General features: G+C 53.3%; 1 protein-coding gene across 1 annotated transcript; it reads left to right on the top strand.

Annotated features, from left to right (window-relative positions):
* Positions 1-1,295: 1,295 nt before the first annotated feature.
* Positions 1,296-7,453, top strand: JDP2 (Jun dimerization protein 2; the record flags this gene model as incomplete). The annotated part of the gene is made up of 3 exons (XM_080346037.1): positions 1,296-1,505; positions 6,289-6,393; positions 7,268-7,453. Exons 1-3 carry the CDS (start codon positions 1,305-1,307, stop codon positions 7,451-7,453), a joined length of 492 nt encoding a protein of 163 aa, XP_080202163.1. The 5' UTR covers positions 1,296-1,304.
* Positions 7,454-23,711: the final 16,258 nt, after the last annotated feature.

Here is a 23,711-nt window from a genome sequence, read left to right as displayed (position 1 = left end):
AGTGGATGCTTTGGAAAGAACAGCGCAAGTGCACGTTATCCCTCTCTTAATGCACTTCCTTGCTCTGGCAGTCGATGCTGTCAGAGCTTCCAGCAGACTAATGTGACTGATGGTCCTTTGTGGATCTGTCTTCCATGAGTTTGCTCAGTTGTGCACGGAATCCTGCCTTGTGACTGGCTCTAGTGGTTGTGGGAAGCTGCTCAGTGAGATTTTGGGTCCACTGCTTTAGCCTATTGCTCTCTCCTGACATCGCTGGTCCCTTTCACCACCGCGTGGGTGCCTCCTGGTGCGGGGGCTGGGTGGGATGGATGTCTGGGGCTCCCGGAGTGCGCTGGGACCAGTCCAGCTGAGCAGAGCAGAGAGAGCAGTGCATGACACTGGGACACGTGGGTGAGTTGAGGGGGTGGAAGAATGGTTGCTGTGTGGACAGAAGTTGACTCTGCATGTTGTAACTGGGTCACTTGTGAGTGTCCCTGGCCAGTTACACAAGCAGGGATGTACTTGTGCTGTAGCCAACAACCACCCGCTCCCTTTGCTTTTTGGCTGATATAACAGCTCCAGCTCTATGGTCTTTCCATTTTAGGTGTAATTTTATTTCTTTATCTCTTAACAACTTCTTCATGTTTCCTGGTAACTCACTTTCTTCTGCCTACAAGTGACTTGCCAAAGCTTGTCAGAATCCTATTCTTACTTGTGCTGCAACGTTTTTTCCTTCCTAAGAGGAGAAGCCTTTTGCACCTTGCTCCATTTCCCATCCACTCCAGCCTTCACTTCCTCATGTCTGTGCTGGGAGATGCTTACTCAGTGGCAGTTTTTTCTGTTGTGGTTTTATCCCTGGTCCCCATGTACCACATCCCAGCTCATGTAGAGCCTGCCCAGAAGAAAACTGGTCCTCTTTGTGCCATTTTCTTCTTGTCCTAATAACCTATACATTATGAAGAGCAAACCTTGATCTTCTGCACTCCAGAGAGAGGTGTACTAAAATGAGTACCACCACCACATCACTGTCATTGCAGCCAGCTCCTGTTCTGCTGGTGCTTTGCCTCTTCCCTTCCTGATCTTCACACCAGTAGCATATCCTTCCTAGCAGGATTCATATATTTTGATTTCTGTCACCCAGGTTCTGCTTAGTCCTTCCCTTTTCCATCCCTGGTGAAGAGCGTCCGCTTTTCCTGGTTCACACCCTCTTAGGTGATGGGACTGTACCATAAATTCGGTTTGTGCTGTGTTGTGAGGCCATGTAGCTGGGTTGTAATGGGCTGTGTCTCACTTTCCCTCCAGCCTACAAAGCTGTTTCCCTTGCTATGATGCCCGGGCAGATCCCCGACCCGTCCCTGACGGCTGGCGCGCTGCCTGGGCTCGGCCCCTTGACGGGACTGCCTGGCACAGCCCTGACCGCTGAGGAGCTCAAGTACGCTGACATCCGCAACATTGGGGCCATGATCTCACCGCTCCACTTCCTGGAGGTCAAGCTTGGGAAGAGACCCCAGCCTGTGAAAAGTGAGGTGAGTCTCGGGGGCTGCTGGCTGCAGATGGCCCCGCAGGGCTGCTGCTTGCACCTGCCTGGGCTTCTCTCCTGCCTGTGCTTGGGTTTCCTGCCAGGGTGGCCAGCAACGTGTTTTATAAGCATGTCATGCTGCCCGTTTGGTGATGTGCATGTGTGTTGGAAGCTGCTCCACCGGCTGACTCTTCCCCATGCCTGAATTTCAGTCTCTGTGGCATGGGCTGGGAGTGGTGGCCTTGGTGTCCCATACCTGACTGGTCCTATGCAGCTCTTGACAGCTGGCTGAACTCAGACTCTGCCTCTGGAGCAGGGTTTCACACAGCCAGCGTGTCCCTGGGTTGGTGCATGCACCCAAAGGAGAACCCACACAGCCCATCAGAGGCCTTACACAATGCTTTCATCCCATCTCCAGTGCCAGTCAGCCCTTGGTGCTGCTGGCATTGGCATTGCCTTCCCACAGGGACAGGGAGAGTGGGTGAGTGGTGCTGAGCCACAGCGGTGACTCCGCTTGTGCTGCAGGCACTGCTGGCTGGGGCTGCCCCTGCCCTGCTGCTCTGGGGGCCTGGCTTCACCTCAGGGCTCCTGAGACAGGGAAGATGGGCAGCTTCTGCTCAGTACCACATGCTGGCATGTCAGAACCAGGCTGCAGGGACATGGGCAATGCACAGCATTTTCCTTGTGTCATTGTCTCGCTTGTTGGTTGTCCAGTCTTGGACTCCTTAAGCCTTGCTGTACTGGTGGTGAGTGTTTCACCTCCCACTGCCTGCAGACAGAGCTGGGAACCCATTGAGTATGGAGGCCCCGCATTGGTGAGGCTGCTGTCAGAAGGTTTGATAAACAACCCTTCTGAACAGTGCATTTGCTCCTGTGTGAGGATAGCTCAGATGATGCTGTGTGAAGATGGGGTGATGTGCATTCTCTGGAGGTGCTGGCGAGGAGGTGCTAGATGAGGTGAAAAGCTGCCTGTGATGAGCTGTGAGCCGAAGGGGGTAAAACATCAGTTCCAGGGAGCAGCCCACTCTCCAAATGATGCTGACACTTGGTTTGGCCCAACTCTAATAGCAAAAGTTCAGTGTCATCCAGGCCCGCCTGCACAGAGGGTGCTTGTTCCTTCCCCCCAGCCCCTTGTGGTGGACTCCTGTGGGGAGAACTGGTACTGTGGAGTCTGTCTGATCACCTTGCACAAGAGCCCTGTGCCCAAGAGAGTGTCTGGTCAGCTTGTGCAGCATCCCATGGAGCTCACCTGGGGAAGGACTGGGCGGCTCCGCAACGGCAGGAGCTGAGGCCAGGATGCTGTGGGATGCCATCAGAATGGCCTGGTGGATGCTAATGGATTTGGTCCCTCTATGGGAAAAGCAATTGTGGGGTTGGCCAGCTGAAGCCAAATGCTGTCCCAAGCTCTTGGCCTGGGTATCATGCAGCAAACAGGGTGCAATACCCGCCTTACTTCACGGGTTGGGGAAGAAAGGGGGAGTCTGTGGCTGTGCTGTCTCCCTGGGCATGACTCCTTTCCTGGGGTGTCTCAGTCACCTCTGAGCTGTCCCTGCAACAGCTGCTTTTGCTCGGTGGGTGTGGGGATGTGGTCTCGCCAGCATCTGTGTAACAGGGACAGGGCAGCTGTGCCGTGCAGCGGGTACTGGAAGTGCTGGGTGTCCTCTGGGCCAGTTGATGAGACTCCATGTGGAGGAAAGATAAGGGGAAATCCACTGGCAGCCCCCACATGGCCCCTTTCCCTGCAGCCAGTCCTCCCCTGCGTGACCTGTGAAGCTGAGGAGTTGAGGACAGCAAATGGAGCTCCCCTTGGCACAGGCTTTGCAGTGAAAGCCTGGGGGAGCTGAAGCAGTAGCTGCTTATCCCATGAGTAGCCAAGAAGCTGCCCACGCATAATTTTGCAATTCATCCTGCAGCTGCTGTCCTCTCTTGGGGAGCCAGAGCATGGGGACACTGGGTACCAACATACCATGCTCCGCGTGGTGCCCGTGAAGGTAGTCTGCTCCACGCGAGCTTTCTCTGCTGTGCTGGGGGCACCAGCATCTCCTGGCACTGGCGTTTTTGTCCCTGGATGTGTGCACAAATCCCACCTAGTGGGTGCTGGCTTCCCCGCAGAGTGGTGGACAGCCCCGCTGGGCAGGCTGCCTTCTCTTGGGGCAGCTGGAGACAGGTGCTGCTGGGCTCCTACGCCATGAAGAGATGCCTAGGGTGCCCCCTCTGGGACAGAGCCCTGCCCCTCAGGCTGATGATCACCTCTGTCCCTGATGCTGCTGACTGAAGCAATTCAGGAGGCATCCCCAAACCTTCGACCCACAGGGCTCTCCTGGAGATCTACTGCTGAATCATGCTCTGGGTTGATACACCATTGCTGTACCTTATGCCTCTGAGCAGAGTCTTAAACTGCAGCACCAGGGCCACATCACCTTTTTGAATTGAAATCAAGCAGAAGTGGAGAGGGGGAAACCTTCTTTCCTGAAGTCACAGGAGCTGCGGTCAAAAAGCAGAGTCAAGAGTTCAAGCTGCCACTATCTCTGCTAAGCCACCGTCCTTGAGCATCTGTACCCCATCTAAAGAACGTGGCCCTTTGCTGGGCCTTTTGTGGCGTGGAGGGGAAGCTTCAGGGGACAGGGAAAGGTCACTTATTCTTTGATCCTCACTGAGTGGAGCAACAGGGCATAAAAATATTTTGGGCAGTTCCCAGGGAAACTGTGAGGCTTGTGTGGTCACTGTTTGCTCTTCCAGTTCCTGTTACAACCCAAGATGTACTTTGCAGGAAAGTTTGGGGGGTGTTTCTTGAGCTTTGGAGCTGTGAGCACATCCCCTCTCTACACCCTCCTAATAATCCTTGAACTAAAAGGCTGAGAGGCTATCTAAGGATAAATGTGTGGTTGGTAGATGTGCGGAGGGAAATGGTGGCTACCCTGATGCCCACCTCATTTAAAAATCTGCGTGAAAATTTTGTAAGAGATGCTTGTGCCTTTCTGTGGGGTATTCCGGTCCTGCTGGGAGGAAGAGGCAGCAGAGCACGGAGTGAGAGCCTTCTTGGTCACTTTTGCTAATTCTTGCCACCCCTGAGTTGCATGGGTGTAGTGAGAGCTGGCCATTTCTAATGGGACTTGGGGGCATCAGTGCAGTTCCCATCCTGGTTCTCCCAAATGTGGTGCATGATGCCCCATGTCACTGATTTGGCAAAGGAATGGTGGTAGCCCAGCATTATGGAAGTCTGTGCATAGCTTGTGCTGACTTTGCTTAATGTTTGTAGCCCCATCTAAAATAGTAGCTTTGGTATAATGCTTGGGAAGTAATGTAGAGAAGATGTAAAAGCCATTAGTGCTACAAAACTTGGACGTTGTCTTCTAAAACATGCTGTGTGCTGCATATTGCACATACAGCTTATTTAAGGTACCCCTTCATTCTGCTGAGTCAGTGTTTCATGCCGTCTTTGCACATCACATTGAGATGTTTTGATTAGTGGGCTTTGGACCCCAAGAATGTTAGCGGCGTGCACAGTTTGCTGTGGATGGTGGCATCTGCAGCTTTCGTTTCCTGCAGGCACCACCAGTGTACCTATGTGTGGGGTGATCTGGTGGCCCCCCACTCCTGCCACGATTTGTGGCCTCAACATTGAGAATGTCTGACTTTCCTTTTGCGGTGACTAAGCCCAGGTGCAAGAGCAACAAGGTTGTTCAGGTGGTGTGTGCTGCAAGAGGCTCTTCTGGGAGATGCACCCCTGAACCACATTGACTTGGGGAAGGGAAGAATGTGGCTGCCTTCTCAGGCTGGAGCTGCCCTTACAGAAAGTGCAAATAGGCTGTGGAAGTGCTTGTAAGGCAAATGTTGCTGCCACTGCATTTGAAAAGGTGTGTGCTATCAGCTGATAGGAACGAGGCAGTTGAGTCTGACATCTCGAATTTTGCAGTCCCAGACCAAATGTGGATGAAGGCACCAGGGACCTTTTTCTTCTCTTGCCATGCTACAAAGTGTAACCTGGATGCTGACTTCGCAGGGCTTTCTAGCACTCAGATTTTCCTTGAAGGAGCTGGTTTGGATTCTCGAATATAAGCATGCCATAGGCCATTTACACAGGCTTTGTAGTAAATATCCCTAAATACTTTGATTATGGGTTTCCAACCCATAGGGCTTATTGGCCTGGCCTGTGTGGTTTGAGTTAGCACAGAACAACTGAGTTATGGTGAACAGCGCAGGCACTGCCGTGTCCTGCTTCTTTACAGGGGATGCAGGACCCATCCGTGCCCCACTGTGGTGGCCCTGTGTCTCAGCCAGCCCTGGAGCTGCAGCATTCAGTCCCACATACCGGAAGATGGGGAACAGCCTGGCATAGCTGGGGCATCTTTCAGGTTTTGTGCCTCTTGCCCTTGGCTGTGTGTTTGATGCTTTGGATGACTGTGCTCACAGAGCAATCCCTGTAGATGTCTGGGTGGCAAACTGTGCCCGTCTTTGCAGGACAGGGCTCTGTTCCCCTTGTCTCTGCTGTCTCTCAGGGAGGGAGCAGCCCTGCAAAGAGTTGTCTGTCCCCTGCCAGCTGGATCCCCAGCTGTGGGTACTGCACTGGTCTGTCTCCCTGTGTCCCTACAGGGTGGAGTTAGAGGCTGTGGCAGCAGCACTCCTGGTTTCTGGTGAGGATTAGACCACATCACTGGTGACCACCTTCACGAGTGGCTGCCACCCCGCTCCTTGCCCTGCCATGGATGAGGCTGCCGGGTGCTCACCCCTACCTCCTGCCCTGCCCCACACCTGCTGGCTCTGACCTGGGCTTCTCCATCTCGTTTCAGCTGGATGAGGAAGAGGAGAGGAGGAAAAGGCGCCGGGAGAAAAACAAAGTAGCAGCAGCACGATGTCGTAACAAGAAGAAGGAGAGGACGGAGTTCCTGCAGCGGGTGGGTGCCCTTGGCCTGTCCCAGGGCACAGCAGGAACCTTGGCGGGGCACCTCTCTAGAAAGGTGCCCCAGCTGCGGGCAACACTCCCTCCTGAACTGCCCCTCTGGCTCCGCTTGCTCCTGTGACCTTATCTGGGAAAATATGGGCCTGTTGACCCTCTTTTTCACGAGGCTGTGAAGGTGGTGGCCATATGCATGCACCGGCAGAGCTCATGGGCATCCCTGTGCTCGTGGTACTGAGGATGGAGAGGGCTGGAGGTGGGCTCTGGGCTTAAGGGAGAGAGGGCTCACAGTGTCCCTGCCCAGTGCTGGGGCAGGAGCACTCATGGGAATGTGGCACAGGACAGGGGCCAACAGTGTGCTGGCCCCTTGCCCAAATTCCTGAAGGTTTCCCCATTCAGAGGCCAGATGCCTTTTCACACCTGACTCCAAGGCAGAAAAAACTCTGATAGCACCTTGCTGCTTTTCTACAAGGCGTAGTGGGACATGGGCAAATCACACAGCAGGGGACAAGGAGCCATTTCACAAGGGCAGATACTTGCAGATAGGGGATAAAAACTTAAATACAGGTTTGTTTCCAAACACCCTTCCAGACCATGGGAAGGAGCCAGGCAGGGTTATTCCTGTGGCACAACAGAGGCCTGTCCTAGGACATGGCTGTGTATTTCCTTGCACTGGCACTAGGTAATGCCAGTGGGGCTGGGGATGAACTGCCTGGAGGAACCTGGTGCCTTGGCAGGTCTTCAGGCTGTTCCTGTGCTGCAGGAGCCAAGGGGCAACACCGAGCAGAGGTAGCTCGTTGGCCAAATTGTTTCTTCTTGTATCTTGTCCTGCTGGAGTAAAGTCACATGCAGTTGTGTTTCTGTCCTGCTAGGAGTCTGAGCGTCTGGAGCTCATGAATGCTGAGCTGAAGGCCCAGATAGAAGAGCTGAAACAGGAGAGGCAGCAGCTGATCCTGATGCTGAACCGGCACCGTCCCACCTGCATTGTGCGGACAGACAGTGTCAAGACGCCTGAGAGCGAAGCCAACCCGCTGCTGGAGCAGCTAGAGAAGAAGTGAAGGTGGCACTGGGGCCAGGAGGAGGAGACAGACAGTGGTGGTGCAGGGTCTTCCAGGGTCTTTAATGTATGTACTATATGAAGAACTGTGCACCCAGGCCTGGTGCAACCAGGACCCAGTGGTCTTCCTTGGGAACTATGGACCAAGCAAATATGGGAACAGAGAAGATCAGGAACCTGTCAACCATATACTCTGAGGCTGAACCCGGGAGCAGGGCTAGTGGCACCGGTGAGGGCAACCTCCCTGTGATACCTCACCACGGCCCTTCAGCCTGCTCGCGGCCCCGGGGACCCAGGACACTGCAGCACGTCCCGCAAGGACCACGCGCCCCCTGGGGAGCAGGGGCTGCAGGCAGGGGAGCAGTGGCCGTGCGGTCCCTGCTGTCACCCTGCCCAGAGGCTGCCACCGCTCCTGGCACACGCTCCCGAGGGAAACCCGAACCCAAGAACCGCAAACACTTGATGCAGCCCTGTCTGGTGGGCAGGCCTGTCGGGGCTCGGTGGCGCAGGCGCCCCCCACAAGCACACTCTCAGTATAATGTTTACAGCCCAGCTGTCCATGTCGGCCGTGCTTTTGAATGCACATTTTTACACTTTTTTAAAAGTATTTTTTACAAAGTTTTTATACAGCGATCTATATATGGATTTATATAATCACTAGATGTGATCCCATAGAAATGTATGTTATGATGGTCTGTTTGTTACAAATGCATATGCCACAGTTATCTCCATTGTGTTACTTGTCTGGTAGTGTCCGGCTCCTTCCCTGGGAGGCTAGGAAGGGGGTCCAAGCTGCCCTCTGCAGTGGTGTTGCTACCCTCTTCATCCATGTATGTCCTTCATAATACTCAGTTCTGTATCTCCTAGTAAATGTTACCTTTACGTACACGGTCCTCCTGTGCTCTGTCCAGGCCAGGCCATTGTGGGCTCTGGCCGGAGCTCAGCACTGTGGCAGCATGTGCTAGGTCTGACTGTGCCAGGTGTGTTCCTGGCTGAGTGGGACAGTGGAGCTGATCCCAGACCTGTTTTTAGTGATTCTCTGTGTGAGCAGTAATGGTCCAGCGGAATTCACGCTGCAGAAGCTGGAAACCTCGGAGGCAGCTCTGATCATTGTCAAGCAAGAAGTAGCTCAGTGCAGCACTGGAGAGGGCAGCAGGGCAGGGCTTGCTGGGTGGAAAGGCAGAGGTGTGAGAGAGGGAGACCATCTCATCCTTAGCTGATCCTTCTTGTTTCAGACCTGAATACAAGTTCTTGAACTCATTTCAGGGATGAGAAAGAGATGTGGGAGCTGGCACAATGTCCTTGTGGAGGTGATTCTTTCATGGAAGAAGGTGGGGAACAGTTCCTTTGGGTCTCTCCTGGGTCCTAGCCTTTCCTCTAACTGGCATGCAGGGAAGTCTCCTAAAGCTTGCCCTGGGCTTCGGCCAGTGCTGAGGACAGGGGTATGGAGGTTGGGGAGATAATCAGTCGGGTGTGCTTCAGATCCTAGGGCGGAAAGAGTTAGCATCCTCTTATGAATAACCAAGCCCTGACATGATTGCTGTGTTTGTGGCTCTTAGACATGAAGGCAGTGTGAAGGTGCCTTGGTCTGGACGGGGGCAGACCCCATCTCACACATGGGCACCACTGAGGGTTGTCTCAGAGGAGCAGTGGTGCACCCAGTCTTCTCCCAGTCGGTGTCCTACCCACTACCAGTGTGGGTGAGGCTATTTTGATGCAAACTGCAAGTGAAGGAAGCTTTCAGCATCTGGTACAAATGCACACTCCAGCCAGGAGCACTGAAGCAGTGTTGAGGAGAGGATGTTGAGGAGAGGATGAACTTGACCTAAAAGTAACAACAGCTCCAGGGACATCTGTCATTAGTCCTTTCCCTGTCTCATACTTTCTTCCTGGATTTCCCTTCTCTTTCCATAACTTCTGTCTTTGGGACCTCCCAAAGTTCTGCTACCTGCCTTATTTAGTTTGAAGCATGTTGGATCTGCTACAGGCAAAGGTTTTGTCTTGGGAGGATTTGTTGACTGAGATGCTCTAGAGGGATGTGCAAAAACGGGATCTGAAACAAAACTGGTGGAGAAAAGCGTTGCCTGGCCAGGCTGCCACCACCTGCCATGCAGGCCTTGAAGCTGGGCAGCTGTCCCTCTGTGCTTCCTTCTGCCCAGACCCTGCAGCAGTGGCTCAGACCTGACTCATTTCTCAGTTGCTGTCAGAAGCCAATCTTCATACTTCTGAGAAGCTCCATGCCTCTCATCCAGCTCTTCTCAAAGGACACAGAGCCTTTTCTGGGCCTGCTTCTCTCTTCAGGACTTTATTTCCCTCTGCAGGGAATACATGGTAATGAATTTCCAGGCTCCTGCAAGTATCAGTTTCCTCTTTGGTGGTCAGCAGGAGCTCCCTGTGAGACATCAGATGGTCCAGCCACAGGGTTTGCTCACATGGAGAACCTGTGCACTCACGTCCACAAGGGAGGACTCTCAGGCGCCTGCCATGCACCTTCGAGCAGCACTGGTGGGGCCAATGGGTGGACGTGATGGCCCCTCTCTGGCAAGTGGCCACACTCCAGTAAAACTTCCTGGTATGGAAACAGTTGACTTGAAAGAGAAATATAAGTTGCCTTTTCAATCTAATTCAGCTGGAAGCAGCTAGCAAAGGCAGCAGCAGTGGAGTGATGGATCTACATTGATTTAATGCTCAGCTACTCTGGCCAAGGCTCAGGCAGGAGCTCCCTGAGCTGTGGCAGTGCTCAGAAAGGTTTTGCCCGGTCTCCTGTATATCCTTTGACCAGCCTTTTGCTCCATTCTAGTCAGTACCAAGCGGTTTACGACTCAGTTTAGGGCATTTCTGTTTGGGGTACTTGCTTAGGCTGTGACCCAGTTAAATTAAAGCAGAGGGTTTGGGCCTCTGCCCTGTAAGCCACAGCTTGTGAGTATTGAATGGAAAAGACTTCATCTCTGCACAGCCTGGGGTTGAAAACCCCTCCTGGTCCCTGTAGGAGATGGGCTATTTGATGTTCTTGACTCTGGTACCGCGTGTCCTCTCCAGCCACTCCTTAGCAGAGGTACGAATATTGCTGCAGGACAGACGGTTTTGCTGGACGCCTCTCAGGGTGGTGCATTACAGTGGTATCTCCTGGGCATGGGCAGGAGCAGTGGGCACATGCCAGGCACAGCCCATGTTGGTCCATGCCAGAACAGTTCTCCCAAACCCAAAGAGTAATGGTTGTACCTGTGGCAATGTCCTCCCACCTGAGTCCCCTTTGTGCAAGGGGACTGTGGATTTGCTTGGAAAACACAAGGGACACTTCTCAAAAGTCAGGGAGCCACCTCCTGGTCATCCCACACCCACACATCCTGTGCTGGGTGCAAGAACAGAGCTGATGGTATCATGTTCTTCTGGAACATGGCTTGGTGCCAGCAGTGCTGGAGCTGATGGCCTCATGGACATGAGGCTGCTACCAGCCCATGTCCCTCAGTCCAGCCAGTCGTCAGGCTGAATCCCTAGCCCCAATGGGTGGACACACTCGCCCACCATCCACCCTGTGGATCCTCTCGTAGCTGGTTTTAGGTGATTTCCGCAGTTGCTGGCAGCTGGCACAGGAGCCTGGAGGACCACAGCCCTACTGCAACTACTGGCACGGAAACCTCATCTTACTCGCTGGCTGGTCCAGCCCGAGGCTCGGTTGTGCTCACAGAAAGCTGCACATGAGGTGGCTGGAACTAGGTTTTCGTGACACCGTGGCTGGGTGGCTGCAGTGCTCACGTACTGGGGACCAGAGGAGCGCAAGGAGCACCAACCTGCGGCCGAGCTCCGTCCTCCCTCTTCCCTCTGCTCTCCCGTGCCCACCGTACTCTCCTCATTCTCTGCTTGCGTGGAACCCTTTAAACCGCCCCACGGTCGGTGCTGCCCGCCCCCGGCCCTGTTCCTCCCTCCGGGCCCCGGCAGGGCAGCCCGTGCGCTCCCCCGGGGCAGGAGGAGGCGGCGGCAGGCGGGAGCCGCGCCGGTGCGGGAGCCCGGCCCGCCGGCAGGAGGAGCTGCGCGGCCGCGGGAGCGGTGGGGCCGGGGCGCCGCGGCAGGACCTGCCCGGTGCTCCTCGGTGCCGGGCAGCAGCCAGGCTGCCTCCCGGCCCTTCTGCGGCTTCTGCCGCCAGCGAGTCCGGGTGCCTGTCCCGGAGCGTCGGCTTTGTGTAACCGCTGCGCTGTGAGAGCCCTCCTGGAGCTCTGCTCCCACTCCGGGGGTCCCAGCACAGGACGTGGACCTGTTCCAGTGGGTCTGGAGGAGATGCACGAGAATGGACAGCAGGCTGGAACACCTCTCCTATGAAGAAAGGCTGGGAGAGCTGGAGTTGTTCAGCCTGGAGAAGGCTCTGAGCAGACTTTATTGTAGCCTTGCAATATCTGAAGGGAGCTTATGAGAAAGACAGGAAGGAAACTTCTACGAGGACCTGTAGTGACAGGATGAAGGGCAACAGTTTTAAACTGAAAGAGGGTAGGTTTAGATTGGTTGTAAGGAAGAAACCTTTTAGGATGAGGGTCATAAAACACCGGAACAGGCTGTGCAGAGAAGTTGTGGATGCCCTGTCCCTGGAGGTGTTCAAAGTGTGGATGGATGGGGCTTTGAGCAACCCCATCTAGTGGGAGATGGCTCTGCCAATGGCTGGGGAGTCCCACCCAACCCAAACTTTTCTGATTCTTTGGTTCGTTGTGCTGTTCCACAGTGTAGATGGTTCTTGTCAGAGACATGAGCTTGCTCAGCGTTGCTGGTGCTTCATGGCCATTTCACCCACAGGTCCCTCTGCTTGCAAGATGCCTGAGGTGGCTCGACAACCAGGACCACCAGCAGTAATACCAAGGTTGCCAGCAGCTCCCTTCCAGCACACGCCCATCTCCTGTTTTGAGACCCACTTTCAGGTCATAACCCTTGTGCTCCTTCCTGTACTCACAAATTCAGGCAGGAGCTTTCCCCAGGGCACGATACCACATTTTTCCTGAAGCCCAAGCAGATGAGCCTCATCACATTTACATTACTTAGATGCCTGTCCCAGCTCCCTCGTGTCCTTCGCATACTACCCCCAGTTCCCTCTACAAAGCCATTCTCACTGCTTCTCCCCCAGGGAAAGGTAGGTGCCGCTTTGCCCCAAAGCACCAGGCCTGAGACAGCACTGGGGTGATAGGCTGGGGGTCCAGCTACTGTAGGTTGGTGTTTGTGCTCCACACTGCGTGTCTGACTCTCTTCTTCTCACTGGGCTCCTGGCAAGTTGCAGGGTCTGTGGGCTGTAGGAACCCAGTTTCCCCACCCACTATTGCCATCTCCTCACCTTTCTCTCTTGCAACCAGGTCATCCCGGTATGGCTGAGCAGCCCATCATGCTACCCAAAGATTGGTCATAGCTCCCTTCCTTTCCTCACCTTCTCCTCACCTGCTGCACCTGCCCTCCTGCAAGTGCCAGCCCATTTGTGCTGCCAAGGGCATCCAGCTTCCCCCAGCCCATAGCTGGCCACAGCCAAAGGATGTTTGGAGGCCATTACTTTGCAGTTTTTCATAGTATCATTCTCACTTTGTGCTTGAAAAACTGCCTCCTGGGCCCTTTTCAGCAGGGCCCGAGGGCGACTCCATGACACTGTGGTAAGCGGTGTTAACTAACCTTTGCCAGTGACCTGCCTCTCTTGTTTCATTTTGAGCCAAGGGCAGCAGGTATTAATTTATCTTTGTCCTTATTGGTTCTTCTACTCAACTTGCTGGAAAACAAGCCCCAGAAATCCCCAGCCTTGATATTTACCAAGAGACACGGAAACTGCTTTGATCACCATGGGTACCAGACTGCGGTGCTGGCATTGGCATAGCCCGTGGCTGGGCAGCAGGACTGGAGCCAGGGAAAACTCCTACACTGCCAGGATGGTCACAGAGGAGTAAGAAAAAAACAACCACCACTTCCCCGAGCCTGAAAATATCACCTAGCCCCCCATGTTTTTGTGCATTTTTTTGCTTATTTGTGATGACTGGTTGCTGGCAATTGAAGCGTGAGGGTGAGCCAGTGGGAGGCAGGCACCAGCTGTGGGAATGGGATCGTGGGCATGCCCTGCCCCTCTGGAGGCACCGTGCTGCCACTGGGTTGGGGAAACTGCCCTGAAGGGCAGAGCTGGGGGGAGTCACCTGTCCCTGGTTAAGGGCATGAGCCTCATCGCACTGTGTGGCTGATGGGGTGGCCAGGGGCATTTCCCAGCTGAGACGTGGGTGCAGGCAGGGTGGGTGCTGTTAGAGGTTCTGCCAGCCCCATCAGCAGGGAACTCATTGTCAGTGGCTCTGCCACCGGCCCTTTCTGTACCAGGAAAAGCCCTTTCCTGCTGCTGGGAGGTCTCACTGACTCCCACTGGGCAGAGCCACTGGGAAGGGCTGGTACCCGTGACAGTGTAGCTGGGGTTTGCCTTGTCTCTGGGGCTGAACCCCTGGAGCAGAGGCCTGGGAGCAGCTACCGGCTTGGGCTGTGTCCCCCGCTGCGACTGGGTTTTAATTCCAGGTACAGCCAGTGCCTGCAATGCCTCCCTGAGCCTTGTCACCCACGGCAGCCTTGGTGGCTCTGCCTGCACGCAGCTGGGTGTCCTGCCCAGCGCAGGCACATTTCAGCTCCTCACCGCACACACTGGGGAGAAAGCAAAGGGGAGCTGGGGCTGGAGCTGCCCTGGCAGGGAGGCAAAGAGCAGCTTGCACAGGCCAAACCCGGGTTCTGCAGCTTGGGAATTACCTGGGGCTGAGTTTGGGTCAGAGCCTGGCTGCAGATGCAGTGTGTCATTGTGGGATGAGAGAGCTTTGTGTCACTGAGACTTTGGGTTTGTTTGTCAGGGTGTGCAAGAAGTTAATCTGAATTAGTTAAAGCAGTGGGATAATGTGGTGGTGCAAAACCCTTCACCAAATGCCCTGCTGCTGTGTTAAAGTGGGTTTACTTTGGCTTTTTTAAGCAGAGTGACTGACTCAAGTGCACTCCAGCCCAGAGGGTTCAATTAGCAGAGCAGGCAGTGGGTATGAGTGCCCACGGTGATACACAGTTTGTGGGCAAAGCCTGCTTAAGGGGGAGAGAGTGAGCCCAGTTGTACCAAGACCACTTTAATTCTGAATAAGAGCATCTGTCGAGGGCTTTGTTGCACTTCAGTTGCTTCCAAGCTTAATATAGGTTAGCCATTCTGAATGTTTCTGTGCAGAGAGGCTCTCAGTGCCCCATCAGCAAAGGAATGGCTTTACTCTCTCCAGCCCTGTGTCCCGCTGTCCATGCACAGAGTGTGAGCAAGGTGCCATGGGGTTTTGGGAAAGGTTAGCTCCTGGAGAGGAAGAAAAACTCATAATTCAAGGCAGGAGGTAGGTCATTGTGGGTAGGACTGGCAGCTTCACATCCCTGTCCAGGTCAAGGGACTCTGCTAGACAAAAAAGGCCCTGTTTTATCAAGCTGATGAGCTTTTCCAGGTCTGGCTCTCAGCACTGTGAGCTGGAGCTCCTAGGAAATACCAGCAAGAAGTTACTTCCAGAAGCCCACGTGGGTCTTAGCAAGAGTAGAGTTTGGGTCTGTGTAACAGCGCAGTTTCACTGCAGCCTGTCATGTCTCAGATGAAGCTTCAGGAACAGGATCCTTTGCCAGTAACCACCACCTTGTGCTGATGTTATCTGGTTTCTGCAGAATGAACTTGCTGAGTTGTCATCTGCAGCACCGTCAGGGGAAGTCCTGACTCCTGACACTGCAGTTCCTGCAGCTGCTTTGCCATGGCCCCAATTCCAGCAGCATCCTCCAGGCTGGTTGGATTTTCTGGACACCTGCTTGTGCTGAAACGGCCAGGGCTCATCCAGAGGAAGCGCGCAGCCAGGCTTTGCCACAGGCCTGTGGGCTCCTGAATCCAGTGGAGCCTTTAGGCTGTCTAACATGTAGTTTCTGGTTAAGGATAAAATGGCTACTGACAGCAAGGTAATGCTGAACACCTGGTGACTGGGCAGTTGGCACCAGGCGGTTTCTGTGAGAGCTAACGTGTGTGTATTGGCAAGTGCCTCTTAGTACGTGGGTTACCAGCTTCTCTGACAGAGGCAAACTCCGTGGGTGCCAGGCAGAGTCACTGCTGCATTACGCAGAGGTTTGCCGAGTAAGGCAGCCCTTTTCTGCTGTGCAGACCTTCCCTGTAAGCAAAGTGACCTGATTCATTCCGCATCTCCAGCCAACAGATGAGTGGTTAAGCTAGTCAAGGTGCTGGTGCACACTGGCACTGCCATTTGAGGAGGCAGGATGGTGGCAGCGCTGTGTGATGGGCCAGAACAATGGCACTCCATGCTGCCAGCAAAACCAAACTCACTGGTTCAAACAAACTCCCCTGGGTGCAGGCGCGAGGTCTTCGCTATGTCTGCGAGGGAGAGGTGCAGAGCTTACTTACATGTGGCTGCAGGCACGCGCTCCACTGCTCTCGGACACCTGCGGGTCTCTGTCTCGTGCGCAAGTTATAGGAGCAATGCAAGCTGCCAGTGTACCTCACCAGGCTGCCTCATGTATGACATGGAGTCTCATTCTGGCAGGGCTTTGGGGCACTCTTCTTCACCTCTGGGGCTGCAAGGGCTGGGGCTGCTTGGTGGCGGGGTTCGTATGCTGGGGTAGCAGCACCTCAGCATTTCTCCCCGCCATATACACCAGCTGGCATCTAGTCAGTTTAGATGAGAGTGCCAATGGTTTCAAGACTGTGCTCCAGATTCATTGTAGAGCTACCCGATGGGTGCTGCTCACTGTGCAGCAGTGGGGAAAGGAGGAAGGCTGCATGAGGAATGGGCTGGAGAAGAGTACATCCATCCTTTATAACTGTGATGGAATCATAGACGGCTGTGGGGCAGCTTTCCTGGGGTGCTGTGTTTGCTCCTAGTTGCCTCACTGTGAAAACAGGAGACATCCAAAGATGGGTGCTGACCTAAATCAGGGCAGCAGGAAAATTTCCCTATGTGGAGACTAAAAGTCCCGCTAGCTTAGAGCGGAAACTAGTGAAATGCCGCATGACAGAGATGTGCAGAGCAATGCCTGGCTTAGAGATAAGTCTGTTCCTCTGCTCACCCCCTCACAATATGTTCAAAGAAATGGAAAGACAACTCATTTCAAACTGGTAAATTGACACACTTCTCACAGAGCCAGCAAACTGGTTTGTGCAGGTGGACAAGATGCCCTGTTGGCCAACAGTTTCAAAGGGCTCACAAGGGATCAGACATTAATATGAAAAACAAGGATACCTAAAACCCAAATAAAAAAAGTTCGGCCTAGAAAAGATAGAAGATGGCACAGGTCTCAGGCACCTGCCTTGGTGTTCAGGTAAAGAAGGGCAGGAAGGAGTTTCTGTCTTTTTTCCATCCCCTCTTTGAAGCCAGTGTTGGCAATTGTTAGTGACGGCAGGAGGACTGGCTCTTCAAGCCAGGGCCTTGCAGCATCACTGCTGGCACAGCTTAGGGTGCAGCACGTCTCCCTTGTCCCACCTGCAAAGCACTGTTGAGGATGATGTAACACTGAGAGCCTGCAGGTCAGCTGTGTACAGGCACTGGTGCTGGCAGCCACTGCCAAAGCCATAGGAAACACAGCCATTCCCTGGGAGTCTGGTTAAGGGGCACCTCTGTCACACTGGGCCAGCGAAATACAAAGGCAGAAAGCACAGGGTTGGTGGTCATCTGAAACTGCCCCACTCCCTCCCTCTGCCTGCTGCTCTCAGCTCCCTGGGAAATTCGTGGGGGTTCAAAAGGCCTCTGAAATAGCCAGCACTAAGCATGTCCTCCCCTGTGTCCAGGTGGTGGACCATGAGCCTCCCTCCTCATCTTTCTCTCAAAAAGGCCTTGAGGAGCTCTGAGGCGACCAGGAGCTCTGCGGGACAGACCAGGCGTGGGGCAGGGGCTCAGCTTTGCCATTGCCTCCCCTGGCAGCCCGCTCTGGGATGGGCTCTTTCCCGATTGCTGCCACAGGTGAGAGCTGTGCGTGTCCACTGGCGGCTGTGCCAGCCGGTGCCAATGCAGTGCCTGGACAGATGTGGCTTACATCCATTTGTGTGTGTTTTGATAGCTCTGCCAGTGCAGTACTGCTGGTCCAGGCTACTTGTACAGGAGCCAGTGTTCCTTCTGCACAGCTCCCCTGCCCTCTCCTTCACAGCTGCTCTGCTCCATGCTGCTTGTCCTCTCCCATGCTGCCTCCAACGCGCTGTGCTCCAGCACCGCTTGTACGAGCACCACGCGCATCCTGAGCACAAGCTCACTGCACGTGCACCCATCAACACAGCTACTTGTGTTGAACACCTCCTCCAACCACACTGTGTGCACGGAAGGGTTTGAGAAGCACTTGTGCCCACCAAACGGGGTGGGAGGAAGAGTGAACCAGTGTATACACCCCACCCTAAGCCAAAAGTGAAGCAGATCCCATTGGGGTGGGAGTACAGAACTAAGCATCAGTGCTGTTCACAGCACAGTCATCTCCTGCTGAGATGTGTGTCTCAGAGTCTAGCTGCAAGAACATGCCCTTATTAAACTGGACTCAATCCTTGGGAGGCTTGAACATGTCTTATGGTGATGGATGGTGTTGAAGAACATGTCTTATGGTGATGGATGGTGTTGAAGAACATTTACCTCTGAATGGAGTCATGGAGCAGCCATATAATATGTTCAAGAATCATATATTAATTTAAGAGACAAGCAATGTGTTCACCCTCCACCCCCATGCCATGTGGCATGTTTGCAACCAATGCCCAGTGAACATCAAATGCCGCTCAGGCTGTGGTCATCCCCTGGGAGCACAGATTTTGCTGCTTGGTTGCTGTGGTTGGATTCGCTGCAGCACTAGCAGAGGCCCAAGGTTGGGTCCTGCTGCCACCGCGCAGGGCTGGACAGCCACGCGTCTCTCCTCTCTTGTGTAACCTGGAAATGCACGCGCTGGGCAGCATGATGGAAGCTGGGGCTTTGGGCCCTTAGCAGCACTGGTAAGTCTACCCCTGGGTGGATCAGCCCTTCTGGTTAAACGGGTCACTGCCCTTCCTCTTTGGGCCTTCCCCATCACCACCGAATGAGACTCCCACCGAGATGAGTCAAACCGTCAGACAACATCTGCACCTCTGCGCGCCCCGTCCATGCGCTTGGATAGTTCAGCCAGTGGGCTCGGCCCCAGGCGGCGGAAGCAAAGGAGCCCTGGTTGACGGGGTGGGGGGGAGGGTGTCTGGCAGCTGAGCCTTTTTGGTGCCCCAAGCACGTATGTATCCAGCACGTCTGGGTGGTCTGGTCCATTTCTGACCAGATCCCGGAAGCTAGACAAGGCCTGTGAAGTCAGAAGTGAAAATTTGGCCTTAAATGGATATACTCTTCCAGGATTCGGGATCTGCTGACCTGGAGAGTCATGTAAGTGCACATCTGAGTACTTGCTCATGAGCTGCTAAATCCTTGCCAGGAACAGATCAGAGGTTGCTCAACTAATTACCCAACTAGTCAATATGTACAGCACAGGAGAACAAGACGTTCACCTCTTCAGTAGCCTGGGGTGAGCTAAAATTATCTGTCAAACTCCCGTATGTGTTGAGGGTGAGACCCTGACAACCTCCTGCCAACCCTTCAGCTGGGAGGCTCTGGCCAGGCTTGCTCTCCCCCTCCAGCAGGGTCAGATGGACCCCAACTATCCGGAGCTCTATGTCCATATCTGGAAGGCAGCACATTTGCCATTTCCTTTCTACTGTTTCCTTCTTTTAAAAGAGACATAAAAAGCATTACAAATGACATTCAAAAAGACCCCATAAAAGTGGCAAAGTCAATTACCTAAAAACTAGAAATTGCTAGATATGGGTTTGCCTGGGCAGCATAGCTTCAGCTGCCTTGTGCATATCATCACCTCCTGCATTTTGCCCTGGATTGCCACCTCTTCTGCTGGACCTTGGCCAGAGGAATGATGAGCTGGTCAGCCAGGCTGCCTCCTCTCTTAGCAGTGCAGGGAAACTCCTGCAGAAAGAAAGAAGGACCTGCTGGGTAAACACTTGGTGCCTCTCTGGAGAGCTGGGTCTGTGTCTGCTCCTGCCTCAGAGTTACTCTGTGTGTCCATGAGCCACACGAGCAAGAGCTTTCACAGGACCAGCTGCATCTTCCTCATTTGCCGGGGCTGATTTACAGAAGTGCTTAAAGTTTGCAGCTTCGGTCACAGACATTAGGAGTTGGAGTTTGGTTAAAGTGCTATATAGAGCCAAAACACTGAAAAATCAAATCCTAGTTCGTTCAAACTGTATGTCCAAAACAAATCAGTATTTATAACCTAAATCTGTCTTTGTCTCTTGTTTTGCAAACGTTAAATAGGGATAACTCCACCCTCACACCTGAAAAGGGGGCTGAGAAAACAGCTTCATTAATAGCCCTGAAGCACTCAGTGCTGAAGTGATGAGCACTAGAAAGAAAAGGAAAAGCAGGATGTTGAGCAAGCTTTGAGCACAGGACGACAATGAAGGTAATGCAGCCATCCCAGGGAAGAACCCTCTGTGCATCACACAGTTATAGAGCACAGCATGTTACATGGCATGAGTGTGTAAATGCAGCATGCTTAAGGGAGCTAATTCTGGGATTTCCATACTTCCGTGTACTTGATGTACAGCCCTTGTCATTTATCAGACATTTGGGGTGTAAAGTCCCTGTTTCCTGCACATTGGCAGGTTGTGACAAGCAAGGACTGGAAGTATTCCTGTGATAGGCATTGGCTCTCTGCTAAGTGGGATGAATTTGGTAGGACTACACTTGAGCTCTCCTGACACAACCTCACTCTCACACTCAGCTCAGCTGAGATGAAATAGCCCTGCTGGTGGAGATAAGCCATCCCACAGCTGGGAAAGCTGCCCACATCGCAGTCAGGACCAACACGTGCTGACAGAGTGGGGCAAGGCAGAAACTTGTCTGGTAGAGTGCAAGGAGTTTGTTCAACACCACCATTTGCTTAACATCTCTTATCAGCACCTAATCCCACACAAGTCTTCAAACTCACACGGGGAATGAAAAGAAAATTGTTGCAAGTGTGCAAATATTGTAAGAAATTATTTGCATAAAATGCTACATGTGAAGCAGAAACAGCCTCAGTGGTTTACAGGAGGCTGAAGTTGGTAGCTGCTCTTGGCTGGATTTTTAAATAGCATTATGCACTGAATGGTCATGCAAACGAGATGTGTGTGATGGATGGGGTAAGATGCATTTTGAACGTTGCTGCTGTAAGCCTGCAGCAAGTAAGAGGGCTGGAGCAGCAGGTTCATAAGGAAACTCTAGCAAGCACCAGTGCTGAGGAAGCTGCTATTAGTAGCATAGGTGGGATTTAGGGACATTTCTGGGCTCTGGAGGCAAAGGGAATGGCTGTAGTTAAGCTTGAGAAATGCCCCATGTGCTCTCTGGGCTCTGAGGCGCACATCTTAGTAGCTTTAAAAAAAAAAAGAAATCCTTTTTTAAAACCTGGGAACATAACCCAAACCCATCTTACAGAGGCAGGATTCAGCCTGGATCCCTTCCAACAGAGGTTTGTTCCAAGCCGCTTTATATGAAGGGGCTTGAATAACTTTCCTGAACTACACATCCCAAGGTCTTCCTAACCTCATCTTGCTTTGAACTTCAGACCCAAACTTTACCTGCTGCAGTTGAAGCCTGGTGCTTTTTACCCTGCGGTGGTGGCACAGTAGACAGCTGACCAGCCTTTCCATTACAGCATATCAAAGACTGCTCCTTCCTCCCCACCCACTTCCCGCCCCCAAGACTTCTCTTTTCTAGGCTAAATGGACCAAACTTCTTTACTCCTTTTTCTTAGCGCAACATTTCTGTGTGTTTGTCCTTTGTATTGTTTTCTTCTGGGCCTTTCCACTTCCAGACCTGGGACTTTGAATGTGTCTGGCCCTGCACAGGCAGCCCGGGGCAGTCACCTCCTCTGACTTGTACTCAGCACCCCAGGCCAATACCTGGCCCTCTGTGACACCTCCACACTGCTACAAAGCTGCTGTTTACGATGCTCTGCAGCCCCCAGATTTTTCCCTGACATTCTGCTGCCCGGTCGGTTATTCCCCAGCTCTTCTACCTACATCACACTTTGCTTTGCATTTGCATTTGTTCTTGCTGAGCTGCATCTTGCTGCTTTCAAACCATTTCTCTGGCAGTCAAGATCACGGTAAGCCCGGCCTCCAGAGTTCCTGCAGGTGTGCTGTCCTGGAGAGAACAGGGCTTCCTTCAGCAGCACCTGCTGTTATTCAGAGGGGACAAACACAGAACTGGATGGCCCCATCCTTCCCCTAAAAACATCTGGAATTATCCCTGCCCCATCAAACTGCCAATATAGCAGTAACCTAACACTTGTGAGTTCATCCAGTGCCACGGACAGCGATTTCACAGCTACTGTGATTAAGATCAAGAAACCTAAGTGATCCCAGAGAGAAAGTCAGGGGATGTTATTCACAGTGCAAATTTAGTCACCTAAATCAAGCACAGAGACCGGGAGGCTGGCTCCTGAGGCTTCCTTGAGAGCAGAAGAGGGGGAGAGCCTGAGGAGGGACAGCAGGATACCAGCTCCCCATGTTGTGCATGCAGGAGGTGCAAGGGCAGGACTAGGAGAGCTGGGAGCAGATGCTGGTGGGGCCACGCTGGTGGTTTCTGCTGCTCTGGACCAGGGGATTTCAGCTGTCTCAGGAGGAACAGCACGGGGCAACACAGGTCCTGCCCAGCCCGGGGGAGTGCTGTGAAGGTTCTACCCGCCTTCCTGCTGGAACAGTCTCATTTACAGAATGCTATTTCGTGGCTTGTAAGTGACAGAAATTCATTAACATCATAGGCAGCTTGAGCACGAGGATACAAAATGAGATAATTCTGCTTATTTGCCCGATAATGCAGCAAGGATATTTTTCCTTGTGTGTTCTTGAGTGGCAAGGCTGGGAAGAAATGCCAGCAATGCCCACACAAGCCTGCACTGTGGTCCAAGCATGCACTGCTCTGTGCATGTGCTTTTTGTGCTGTGATAAGGCTGCAAACTCAAAGATGCCCATACTTTTGCCCTAATGACAGCCACATCTCAAGTGCCCTTGCTGCTGCCCTGCTGCTGAGACTTGCTCACTGCTCCTGTTTGAGGCAGGAGAAACTCAACCAAAACACCAATATGCAGTGAAAACCAGTAAGTGGGAACTGGGAATCACTGCTTTGCACAGTAGTGGGTTACTATGGATGCGTTCATGCCTGCTTCTGTATCTGCTCCTCATGGCACATGCGAGAACTCAGCCGCTCTGAAGACACGTGCTCCTGTCTGCGGATGGAGAGCCTGTTGGTATGTGGCCCTGGTTCATCCCACTGGTTCTGGTGACATGAGCAGATCAAAAAGCATATGGCTCCTGCTTTGGCACTCCCTGCCCTTGCACTGTCACCTCCAGAGCTGCTAGCATGGGGTACCCTACAGACAGTCCTGAAGCACTGCTGTCCCAGGGGCTGCTCGCACATCTTCAGTCTACTGAGGCTCACACTAGGGATGCTATTAGTCGCACACAGCACAGATCAGGGGACAAATAAGGGGATGCAAAGCAACTTTGCTGCTCTCTGCATGGGACAGGTCCAAGCTGGGTGCTGGCAGAGAGGGAAGAGCAAGGAAACAACTTCCAATGTGCCATAACACTCCATTCTCCCTATAGTCCTGTCCCACACAGTCTACTGCCAGCTGTGGTGAGAGGGGGTGAGCAGGGAGCAGGCAGCGAGTCAGGACCCTGCATGACGGTCCCATGTCCCCTGGGCTGTAGTCAAGCGCATACCACGGCTCGAAATGAGAATTAGTCTCAGGTTTAGATTCTGGATCCACAGATTGTTATGTTTACAGCACTTTAATTTGTGTGCCAGTGTTGATATTCCCCTTACAGGCCAGTGGTGAGGTGCTAGTGAATGTTTTAAAGTGCTAGAAAGCTTTTGCCTTATAGAAAATACCAGTCCTACCAAACGCAGTCCAAGTGTGCTATGATCCCAAGCCTTTCTTCCTAGGTGGGACTCATGCTTCATTGTAAACATGCGACCCATCTGCACAAACAGCATTTACGTGACACCTGCTGAGGGGACCCGTCCCCTCCCTGGGACCCGCGTCAGCAGTGTCGGGGCAGCAGGAGGGGGTGTGTGGGTTGTGGGGAGGTGGGTGGCTGCCTGGGAATTTCCCTGGCTGGGCTGGGGTGGCAGAGGCTGCCCAGGGCTGGACCAATGTCCTGCTTGTGCGGGGCTGTCACAGCATGCGGTGCCCCTGGAATTTCTGGGTGTCCCAGCAGCACC

The sequence above is a fragment of the Nesoenas mayeri genome (assembly GCF_963082525.1).
Source record: "Nesoenas mayeri genome assembly, chromosome: 5".
Lineage (NCBI taxonomy): Eukaryota > Metazoa > Chordata > Aves > Columbiformes > Columbidae > Nesoenas > Nesoenas mayeri.
This window is presented reverse-complemented; position numbering and strand designations above follow the sequence as displayed.